Here is a 12,720-nt window from a genome sequence, read left to right on the forward strand (position 1 = left end):
GGGCAGTGATATAGCTTTAAAAAATAATTTAATCCTGACTGGAACAAGTCAAAAATGTGCCTGTCGTTACTGAAAAAACGACGATCTTTAGTATATATACCTCGACGTATTTTTAGAAAAAAATGCTAACAAAAATGACTTGTTTCAGTCAGGATTAAATTATCTTTTAAAGCTATATCACTGCCCAAGCTATATTAAACATATTAATCATCTGAGATACACTCTATACAATAGGGTTGCATCAGGACAAGCCCTTAAGACTGACTACCTTTAATTTAGCTAATTTGCCTCCAACTGAGAACTCTGCAAAACTCCATTTACTGAGGACATGCTATCAGGTAACTGTAAAGATAAATCTGTTATAGGAGATGTTATAAGTTGTATTTTTTAGATTCAAGAAGGGATTGGTAACAAGTAAGATCTTTTACAATATGGATGGAAGGCAATCTCACACCTATTCAATCAACAGAAGATGTGGCGCCTCCTGACCTACTAAAATAATTTTTTTGCAATTGCAAAGAGAGTCAGTGCTCTAAAAATTGCTCTTGTAGAAAACTGGGTCTTAAATGTTTTGCAAAGTGTGGTCAGTGCAACGGAATCAGTTGCACAAACTTTTGTATTTTAGTTGAAGCGGAAAGTGACGCTCAAGATGACGCCATAGCAGATTTTATTTAATAACTTTAATTTAATAATAATTTTTTTAATAAATAGTATTTTAACGTTAATTTTAATTGCTTTAATGCTTAAGTTTATACTTGGTTTATCTCTATTAACACTATACTCTTAACGCAAAAATTATAGCTGATTGGTTTAAAAAACTGGAAAATTTATAAAACGTATAGTAAAAAATTGCTCTATCTCTATTACTATTTATTTTGGAAAAAAAAATATTGAAGGTAAAATATTCTAAATTGAATTCTCTACAAAAAGCATATCTTTAGTTTTTTGGAAAAAGTTATGCAAACGGAGATATTTGAAAAACGAAAAAATCCAAGATGGCGGCGATTTTTTTCAAACTTCCCCACTGGGACCGAATGGGACTTTTGAATAAGAGATCATTATCGACTCATTCCCGTTGAGATCGGTTGGTTACTAATTTTTTCCACCTCAACCTCCAGATTGACTGGCCTATATATACTTTTTAAGATATTCTGATCCTCTGTGATCTGTAGAAAACATTCTTCAGTCGTGTCCTTTTTACGAAGTCTAATACCAGAGGAAAGTTTACTACTCCGACTATGCTAATACATACCTTGAAGAGTAATTTTTCCATATTCCTCTTTGCCAATGGCTTATCGTCGCCCAGTACAAAGAACCTCACATTTTCCAGTCGATCCCTGGTGATGAGCAAATGTAAGACTGAGACCAAGACTTCCTTGGTTTTGGTTTTGACGTGCAGTCTAAGAAAAGAACATAGTCTTTCTTGGTATTGCACAGTTCAGTCTTGGTCTTTGTCTTGCTCCAGACTTTTCTTGTAATTCTTTCACTTTTTTAATACATTTTTAATAGCGGAAATTTCTGCATAGAAAATCTTTATACTATTTTAAGTAATTGAATGCAAATTAAAAATGTTTCTTTAAAGAAAGAAACATATTTCTCTAATGATCTTCAATTTCACAAAAAATATATTATGAATTTAAATAAAGCGTTTAATTTGATATCAATTTTTTTGTATCCACTCCATACGGCATTGGTAGATATTATTCTCGGACAGTTTAATTTATTTTTTCTTTAATCTAAAAATAAAGTTGTAAACAGGGGAACGCGCGTGTCCGTCCAAAAGCACATTATTTACTGATGATTCTGTCTTCTACTTTATCTAATAATTATTATTAATTGGCTTTTGTCGGCTGATTAGAATTTTAAACCTTCAGTTATGAAGTATATACCGGGTGACAACAAAATCGTTGGTATGCAAGGAGGGAAAGCATAATATTGATAATTAGGGGAAAGGTTGAAACACCCTGTGTAATGGTTGAACAAAGTAGGGAATTTAAAGACCTCTTTATCGTTAAGTGCATCTTTGATTTCAATAGCTTTTTTTGGTGGAGATATTCGTTTTTGAAGACAGTGATGATTAGCAATTTTAGCATTAAAAGCATGCTTTTGATTTGGTTCTAGTCAACATCTAATAAACAGTCAATGCATTGGACTTGAGTGAATAGTATACAAACAATACTCACACAACAAATAATATTTTTTTGTTTTAAAATATATCTTTTTGTTCAGCTAAAAATGAAAAGAATATTTTGAATTTTATTTCATGTATAGGTATTACTTTTTCGGCGAAAAAACAGTATTGCCTGTCGGTATTTAATCAATGAATGATAAAAGATATGGACTGACAACAGGAGAGTGATATACAAATTACAATGATTGACGCCTTATGTTCACAGTTAAAATAAAAGCACTGTATATTTTGAAGGCTGAAAAATATATATTTTTAATTTATGTATTAATATCTCTGAAACTACTGAAATATATTTACTCATATCTTAGGATTATGTAAAGTGATCTGAAAGGAAGTCAAAAATGTAATAATATACAGGGTTGTTCACCACATACGACACGGAGTATTGTAGCTAAACGATTAGATTTTTACAAATTTTAAGTTTTGGGTTCGTTGAAGGACTATTAGAGCTACAATTTAGAAATAATTTTAGAAGATACAGAGTGTCCCAAATAAGTAAAAAATGCTATAGTTGTAATTTTTTAAATGGAACTCCCTGTATATTATTCTATTTTTAGATTCTACGATTGAAATAAAGGTAAATTTTATTAAGGTTTATCACACTTAAACCTTACCGTTTTTGAAATATTTTCAATTTTGTGAAATTGCAGTAAAAATTTTAAGACTTCATTTCTCCAAGGGTATCAAAGTTTTTAATACTAAATATTTACTGAAGTTTATTTATTGATCAGTTATTGTGTTACAATAATAAAAATGATACTACCTTATACAGAGTGTCTAAAATTTTATTTTAAATAATTACTAGTTTTAAACGGCAATAACTTGTTTAATTTAAATGGAACGCCCTGTATATTTTCGGAAAATCAGATGCATAATTTAATTGTCTATCAAACTGTATTATACCACTTTTTACCTATCCCTTCAAGTTTTCGTAGAAAATGCATTTTCTTATAATTTAGACCTCATTTATCAATATACCCATGGAATATTGACATTTTAGATTCTTTTTAAAGCAACAAATGTACAAAATATATTGGCTAGTAATATTATCGTTTTTAACAAAATGATAATATTATTACTAGTCCATTTGTATGCAAAAAGAAAACTATTTAAATCTTCATAAAAGAGTATACCATTAATTAAATATACCACCATTATTTCCGCCCAAATACTAATTAATTAGATACTTAATTATGTTCGTGAATGAATTCTTCTAAATAAATGTGGATTTGAATCAGAAATCAATATAATAATAAGTTATAAAAATGAATGTCTCTGTTGTTACAACTAAGCATTTGTCAAAAAATGAAATATCATTTTTAAGGTGTTACTTTTTACCACACTGTCTAATACACATAAAAAATTCAGTTTTTTAGTTTTTGGAGCAATTATTATTAATCAACGCAAACAGTCAATTCATGTAGTTTGAATACTGGAATCATATTAATTGGTCCTCTAACAAATATTTAAACAGTTTTTTTTTATTTTTTAATGAAATAAACAAACTGTATCGACAATATTAGTATCTGTACTCTTTAAAAATTTGGTACATCTTTGAAAATAATTTAAAATGTCAGTATTCCATGGGTATATTGATAAAAGAATTTAAAATTACAAGAAAATGCATTTTCTACGGAAACTTGAAGCTATAGGTAAAAAATGGTATAATACAATTTAAGAGACAATTAAATTGTGCATCTGATTCTCATAAAATACAGGGTGTACCATTTAAATTAAACAAGTTATTGCCGTTTAAAGCTAGTAATTATTTAAAATAAAATTTTAGACACTCTGTATAAGGTAGTATAATTTTTATTATTGCAACACAATAACTGATCAATAAATAAACTTCAGTAAATATTTAGTATTAAAAACTTTGATACCCTTGGAGAAATGAAGCCTTAAAATTTTGACTGCAATTTCACAAAATTGAAAATATTTCAAGAACGGTAAGGTTTAAGTGTAATAAACCTCTATCAAATTTACCTTTATTTTAGTCGTAGAAACTAAAAATGCAATAATATACAGGGTGTTCCATTAAAAAAAAATACAACTTTGATATTTTTTTTATTTATTTGGGACACTCTGTATCATGTAAAAATATTTTTAAATTGTAGCTCTAATAGTCCTTCAACGAACCCAAAACTTACAATTTGTAAAAATCTAATCGTTTAGGTACAATACTCCGTGTCGTATGTGGTAAACAACCCTGTATAGGGTGTTCCAAAAAAATCACCCCGATCCACTCCCACTTTTTTGTGTCACTTTGTAGAAGTTAAAATATTTTCCTGAAATACACCCTAGTATATACTTTAGGCGTGCACTTAAACAAAATTCCCAGGTTTTTTATTCTAGGAGCTACAGATGCCCGACGCACTATTGCCGGACCCTGTATAATACAACATAATCTGCTCTCTACTAATCGAGCTTCTCTCTCTCTATCTAATTATTTAATTGACTTTTGTCGGTTTAAAACTTCTGATTAGTATTTTTAAAAGCGTCCGTTGTGAGGTTCCTGATGCGATTGACGTAAAATTTATCTAGAATAATGAGAGGAATTGTTTGTAAATCGATTCACGAAGAAAAATAATAACTTTTGTTTGTTTGGCGACGTGTAGTGTTTGTGTGTATATTTTGTTACTTTGTGTTGTTGTGCAGGTTGCTTGTTGGATTACGAAATTGGATATGCTGTTTCTTCTTCAAACTTATTTAACATGTATGTAAGTAGTGACTGATATTACGAGATTAATGACAGAAATGACAGTTGTTTTTAAATATGTACTTATAACATATTACAGACTTTTTGTACTTGATTGAGTTATTATTTCTAAATTAATTTTAAAGTACATAAATAGAAATTATTCTATGGTAGAAATGGTAGAAAAAAATTGGTCAAGTGCGAGTCTGACTCGCGCACGAAGGGTTCCGTACCATTCATTATCTATACAACATTAGACACTATATTATTATAAACTTTTTTTCCGATTTAGCTGAAATTTTGAATACGCGTATAAGTAATTAAAAAAATGAAGAAACACATTACTAAAAATTTTATTAATCAATAATAAATATGTAAAAAGTAAAAATAAATATGTAAAAATATGTAAAAATTAAAAAAAATCGATTAAAAAAAGTCGCTTTGACTAGGATTCGAACCTGCCTTACTACGGCTCCAACGTCATAGCAGCATAGTATAAGGAAACTAGTAGTTTTACTCCTTGTCAAATCCTTTGTTCTTTTTCTGCCACTTTATATGACCTTGTTCTCGCCTCCCGTGACCACTGACGTAGCTGTATAGTCGTGATCTATTAACTAGGCAAAGTATAGTCGTAGCACTCGCCATAGTTTCACAGATATGTATTTAGGAAAATATGAGTTCACAATAAAATAAAATAAAAAAATTGATCATCGAGTAAAAACTTGCTTGAAAACAGAATATTTTCACATTTCGCGTAGGTAAAAATTCTTCTGTATCTGAAAATTTTCTGATTGGAAGAAATGCCGAAAAAATATATAATGGCATATTTTTATATTATTATCTATTTCAGAGATTTTCTACAACTTTTTTTTGATTTGAAACAAGTTTAATTTACTGTACATAACTGGATTCGGCATAAAATTTTGCATATAGTACACCGTCTTTATTTAAAGCACACTGCTATGTGGCCATTCTATTTCTTATTTACTAAAACTTTGGTTAAAAACATTATATTCGAAAGGTGGTAAGAAACTAGAGTGAATATAACTTTATTAATACTTAAACACGAAGCCTACCAGAATAAATTCGTGTAGAAAAATTTACTTTATCGTATACAGGATATTTTTTAAGGCGTCACCAAAATCGTAATATTTAAAATATTGTATCTCATTTTTTTTAAATGCAACACCTTGTATATTATTTTTCTTTCAGATGATCAGACAAAGATTAGGTGGCTTTGATAAAAATTTACTGTTTAAAGAGCCATATGTAATATAATACTGCGAATATCTGCGAAACCGTTAAAAATTTAGAAACCTTTTAAATAAAAAAATGTTCACTTTTTAATTCTGCATCTGACAGAAAAATAATATACAGAATGTGGCATTTAAAAAAATTGAGATATACCATTTTAAGTATTCCGATTTTGGTGACGCCATAAAAAATACCCTATACAGGGTGTCCCAGAAATGAGTGCGTAATAAATGAGGCTCCAACACAGCATAGCTGCTATCCGGTGAAATAATCCTCTTTCAACGGTAAAATGAGTGCGAAATAGAATAATGTATATAGAACGATGTAAAATAATTTAAAAAAAAATAAAACTAACTTTACCATAACTTTTTTGTGACATCCTGTATATAACAAAATATTTTGGGATACGCCCCTTTATAAACCTTGAAACATATGAATAAAACTTTTTTCACATCTTCGACAACGACGACGATATTGGACTTCCTCGCACTAATGGGCCACCCTGTATATTTAAGGCGGTTTAAAGCTAGGTGTGGCACTTTTCTTCCCTCAAATATAAACACAATATTTTGTCTATAATATTTTGAATATTGTTATATTACGACCACTTATAATAAAAAATAAATAAAAAAACAAAAAAATACAGTCCACTAAATTTCTAAGAGATTATGCTATTATAAAATTCTTTCAATTAAAAAATATGAAAAATTTGCGGAGACTTTAGATGTACAAAATATTTACTCTAAAATTGTTTTAAAAATAAATCTATATAAATTATCTCGTAAACTGTTATTGGAATGAAAATTTTATGGCAAATCCCCTGACCAAAAAATATTTTCATGCGCATATTTGACACAACCTGTATATCTAAAAAACTATTTTTAAAATCTGCCCACATGCTAAAAAAATAATAACATTTAATTAATTACATAATATCTCAGCTTCTAAAATAACCAAATATAATTAAATGTTAATTGATAATTACTATCAGCTTGCCGATTTATATCCGATGGAAATCTAAAATAACTCAAAGAACAATTTTTTGAATTATTACTACAATTAATAGCAGCACACAGTAATGCACTCATTTTTTATCAATCCGTCTCTGTGCTGGAACGCAACGCTCGAACATCGCAGCTTGACGGACGGAGACGGAATTCAACTGTAAAGGTGCGTATTCATTATCCGAACGAACGAACGAACGAACGAATGAAAGTGCGGTATATTTAGACGGGGACCGAACGCATGCGGCCGTTCGTTCGTTCGTTCGTTCGTTCGCTCGACCATCCGTTTCGAGTCGGTACATCAAAGGCGTTCGCCAACAAATGCCTCCGGTCTTCTCGTGCGGTCCTATCGTACGGTCCCCGTCCATACCACTAGCGAACATTCGTTCGTTCGTTCGTTCGTTCGTTCGTTCAGATAATGAATACGCACCTTAACGCTTTGCAACCTACCGATATTCGACAGCTTGCAAAAACTGGCAGAAAATATTTGCGAGAGTGCAACTACTCTTTTCCTTAAACTATGATAGCAGCGTAAAGTCCTAACGCTTTAACAACGCGGCCACCGAGGACTTCAAGATTAATATGTAAAATTCTTACATAAAAGATAATGTTTAGTGAAAGTACTTTTTTATTTATAAACATTTATTTAATTATGTTTTTAGTATTTGTTCTTATAACAGCAACATAGATACATTATCTGTGAAAAATTTAAGTGTCTAGCTGTAACGGTTCATAAGATAGACCTTTGTGACAGACGGATAGCGAAGTCTTAGTAATAGGGCTCCCATTTTTAGCCTTTGGGTACGGAACCCTAAAAAAAGACAAATAAAGTAAATTGTAGAGAAACACGTAAATTGTTAGGTTCCTCTACGCGTAACATTTTACCTCTTAGCCTTGCCTGTTTAGTCAAAACATTCAGTAAAATATTGGCTGTTTAGACCAGTGATGGTCCAGGTGGATCCCCAGGGGTTCACGGTGCGACGCAAATTTTCATCGTTAGACAGGGTTCGGCAGTGTTGCCAACTTTCTGAAATAGCTTTTCCTACGAACACGGTCAAAATTTCCCGTTTTTTTTTTCTAAAAATTCCCACGAGTTCTCAAATCGTTACTAATATAGTGTTTTGGGTTAAAATTTCCCTTTTCCCTCATAGATCTCGAAATTTCCCACGAGTTGGTATTACTGGTGTTCGGCAACAATGCATCGGGCATCTGTAGCTCCTGGAATAAAAAAACTTGGGATCTTTGTTTAATTGCAGACCTAATATATGGACCAGGACTAGGGATATATTTCAGGAAAATATTTTAACTTCTACAGAATGGCTCAAAAAAGTGTGAGTGGATCGAAATTATTTTTTTTAACGTAACACCCTGTATATTATTGCATTTTTGGCTTGATTTTTCTTCACTTTATATTGTCCTAATATATTATTATAATTTCAGAGATGTAAATAAATAGAGAAAAAAATATATTTTTCAGCCTTTTGAAATATCTGAAATCAATCGATAAATGAGTAGAGTTCAAAAGGAAATTATCGCTTGCCAATGAGTTTTTACTCGTTAACAAATTTGTCTCAACAACTAAAATGCTTAACGTTTCAGGGGATATATCTCCCCGTCGTCAGAAGCAACAATACAAAAATAATTGAACCGTTGATTGAAAGAATTGGGAAGATACGCAACCTAATAGGCTATTTCGTGACAACGCTGATTTGATTTCCCCTTACGTCTCAAGTGCTGTACGGTGGAGCCGCCACTCGTTCTGCGACCAACGCATAAAATACTCATTTTCTCTAATTCGGCTAGCGAAGGCATATCAAAGACGGTGTGAAACTGAAAGCGACAGTGTAGTCATATTAAAATGTGTAATATCTGTAATATGTTTGACGAAAATATCTTTGGATGAAAAATCCGTGTTTATGTAGTGAACAGTTATTCGTGTTAAACATAGAATAAACAACAAAAATAAAGATTCTTTTACAAGTACTGAATATTTCGTATGATCGAAGAAAGTCGTTTAGTTGGCTTGGAAATGACGACTATTGACATTTACCATAATAGTTTACATATGAAATAATAGCGATCTTCATTTCCAAGCCAACTCTGACGCCGTTATTTTGGTTAATTGTTTAATGATAGAAAATTCGTATTATTAACGTACTGTACCCAAAATCAATAAATCTACGGATTAATTCGTAGTTCTGACAACACTGTCTCCGCCAACCACCCGCTCTGTCGACTGAAAACTGAACTACGGTACTGTATTTTTTATCGGCTGCGCTGTAAAAGACGCTGCTCTGGAAATCAGTGCGCAGCGGCGCAGACCTATACTAAATCTCGGACATATATTTCGCCCCAGCTATATTTTGTGCCACGAAATCGCCCATAAGATTGCGCATCTTCTTATTTCTTCAATCAACGATTGAACTATTAAAAGTATATTTTTATAGGCAATAGTATTAATTAAAAAAATACTTAATATATTTCTAATAACATATTTATTTGTAAATCATAGAACGACAAAGGTGCCAGAGTTGTTTTTATCGTATCAAACACATGGAAAACACAGTAATAATCACCATGTTTATAAGGAACGACTGTTCTGATTTGAATACAAAAGCAGTATCTGATTTCGTCGAATAATTCAAGCGATTCTTTTAATTTTTAACACGTAATAATTAGTTAAATGGCGCTGTTTATGTTAAATTAATCAAGGCTTTAAGAAATATACTTAAATTGTCACTTACATTATATTAATTGAATATATTATTGTGTCAAAACTGTTTTGTATTAGGTATATTTTTTATTTTACTTTTGCACTAAATAATCAGTTTGATTATTGACTGCATCCTCACTAAAATTAGTAGTTTTTTTAACTTAGTCACGACTAAACCAGCCGTTTTTCTGTTTTTTTTTAATTTTATACAGGGTGCCCCAGAAATAAGTACAGATATTTTAACTGGTAGTATATTTTGACCCCAGAAACACGCCATGTGCCAGAGGTTTTTTCGCGAATTTTTTTTGGAAAATTTTGGATTTTTTTTTAGTTTTTGGTTAAAAAACATTATATCGTGATAATATAGCAATGTAGATTAAATTTACAAGAAAGAAAACCCAGAAAAGATCCAGTGGTTCTCAAAATTTAAGCTAAAAATAATAATTTGACAGTCTGAATAAATTGACATCCCATATGTCAACTTTTAACATATAATATTCACATAATATTCACCTTGGAAAAATAGATTTGATCGTCTAATGTTTTTCGTATCTTGTCCTGGCCGTTAAAAAGATGCCCAAATAGGGTTCCCAACTTGAGCATCGGCGATTCCGGGACAATTATTTTTAAGTTTTTAAATAATTGAAACAAAACATTAAATATTAGAAATTCAAATATATTATATGTAAATGTGATTTTTTTAGTCCCGGCCAAGGCAAAATTTTCGCCGGGACAAACTTTCTGATTCCTGGTTAATCCCGGTCAAACCGGGACGGTTGGGAACCCTATGCCCAAATCGTATTTTTAATCATATCTCAATTGTTTCATATGGAACGGCGTGGCTCATTAGCATATTTGGAAAAAGCAATTTCTTACGAATAATTTGGTACCACACACTTGGTATTTGTCAAATTGGTCGTTATGAACCGCATGTTACAATTTCAAATAAATCGTATGCGAAAATGTCAAAAGTTGACACATTATATGTCATTCTAGAGTGTCATTTTCTATCGAATAAAGTAAAAAAATACCGACGGTGCCGTTTAAAAATTAAAGTTTTAGTCATTTCCGGTGAAACCGGAAGTGACCGAAAACAATTGAATACGTCAACATACGTGAACAAGATCAAACCTAATTTATGTCATATACCAACATACCAAATCTTGTTTTATTATCTGAAAAAATAAAAAAAAAATTAGGGGTGAGTCACTTTTGAGACGCACCCGGTATATGAAGTTTATATAATTAAATACATTCTTGGGAATTTAAAGTTTTTAAATTAAATATTTCTATAATTAAATAAATTTATTACATTATTAGGTAATTTATTACATTATTAATACCGTATGATCGAAAAAAAATGGCGTCCAGTTGGCTTGGAAATGACGATCGATGATATTTCCAATATAATTTTACATATAAAATGACAGCGATCTTCATTTCATAGCCATCGCTGACGCCGTTTTTATTCGATCATACGGTATTATTTCTTTGTAAGTAATGTAGATTTGTTAGTTGTAAATCAGTCCTGTGTAATTGAACTTGTTAAATTAATTTTCAATATCGGAAATTCAGCTTTTTCCATTGATTCGCTCAAATATGTAATTTGAAATAGGTGTTGCATGTACCGTACTGTACTATCGGAAAAAAACTGTGTCAAAGACGGCTGGTAAATGACATTCGATGATAATTTTGGCGAGGTCAGTATCTAGAACTTAAAATTTTGCATTTGTTTTGTTTCATTTTGGAGTTCAAATGATTTTCCATTCTAACTATAAATCATTAAGATGTTTATTCAGTATCATTAATGTTTAATGATCTTGGCATTATATTACGTTAATAATAAACAAACCATATTTATTTACTATCTGTATGTTTAGTATCGAAGGACAATGACATTATAGTATAGTCAAATTTTCCTCAAAGAAGTATCAAGTCGTCGAGTAGTTTTGATGTCTTCTGTTGTTTAGGATTTTTTGGGTACCGAATTCGAGTCTGAGTTTTGTCAACAAAATTTCGTGACGGAACTTTAATATTTTTTTTATTTTTAGGGTTCTGTACCTCAAAGACCATTTATCTCGGGAACGCTTAATGTTAAACAACGGTTTAGTTGGATAGGTATTCATACTTTGTTGGCAAACTTCAGATTCTTCCAATTCAGGTTCCCAAAAATATAACTGATGATGAATGATACATGAACAGTGAATGATAGAAAATTCATACTACCCCAAAATATTCGTTTACCATTTTACCAAACTAGTATTCAAAGTTATTTAAAAAAAATCTAATTTAATGGAAGATGTTTAAGATATTTCTAGTTTTTCTGCTTTGGAATCAGTATATTTTATCAAAATGAAGTATGCTGGACCATTAATTGTGCATTTTTTGAGCTGAAAAGGTGTTTAGAAGAATTTTAATTTGAAGGTTGTGCTTATTTTGTTTTCAACATGATTAACTGTCTCTAATATCATATTATTAGTGATATCATTAAAGCAATATGCATATTATGGCGTGTAATTTCATATGGAAATAAATAAACAGTGAATAAATACATTAATAATTATGAAATTATATATTCTTTAACTATGTACGTGATTTTCCACGACTGTTTTTTTGTACGTATTAGATTATAGCTGGAAACAAAGCGAACAATAATAATGAAAATACATTTTCCATAGATTAAAAGCATGAATGTAAATTAAAATAAAATTTATTTTGATTTTATGTGTGTTTGTAATTTGGATTCATTCAATTGAAAATGTCAAAAGCTATCATGTGATATATCGTTCTATTCAGAATGTTATGTCTTATCATCATCATCATCATTTTCAGCTTATTCTTCAGCTTATTTAGTTGATTG

General features: G+C 30.6%; 1 protein-coding gene across 6 annotated transcripts in view; it reads left to right on the forward strand.

Annotated features, from left to right (window-relative positions):
• LOC115889806 (hypoxia-inducible factor 1-alpha) overlaps positions 1-12,720 on the forward strand; it is a 388,607-nt gene that overhangs the window by 37,319 nt on the left and 338,568 nt on the right. For 2 of the 6 annotated variants that reach the window (XM_030909883.1, XM_030909886.1), the window contains exon 1: positions 4,717-4,907. The exons of 2 other annotated variants lie outside the window; for them this stretch is intronic. In XM_030909883.1, coding sequence (XP_030765743.1) covers positions 4,906-4,907 — 2 coding nt within the window. In that variant the 5' untranslated portion in view covers positions 4,717-4,905. Of the gene's footprint in view, positions 1-4,715; positions 4,912-12,720 lie in introns of those variants that run through there. 2 more of the 6 variants (XM_030909882.1, XM_030909885.1) reach the window with 2 other exon arrangements.

Source organism: Sitophilus oryzae, unplaced genomic scaffold, assembly GCF_002938485.1.
Source record: "Sitophilus oryzae breed Bouriz unplaced genomic scaffold, Soryzae_2.0 scaffold_847_pilon_pilon, whole genome shotgun sequence".
In the NCBI taxonomy this organism is placed as follows: domain Eukaryota; kingdom Metazoa; phylum Arthropoda; class Insecta; order Coleoptera; family Curculionidae; genus Sitophilus; species Sitophilus oryzae.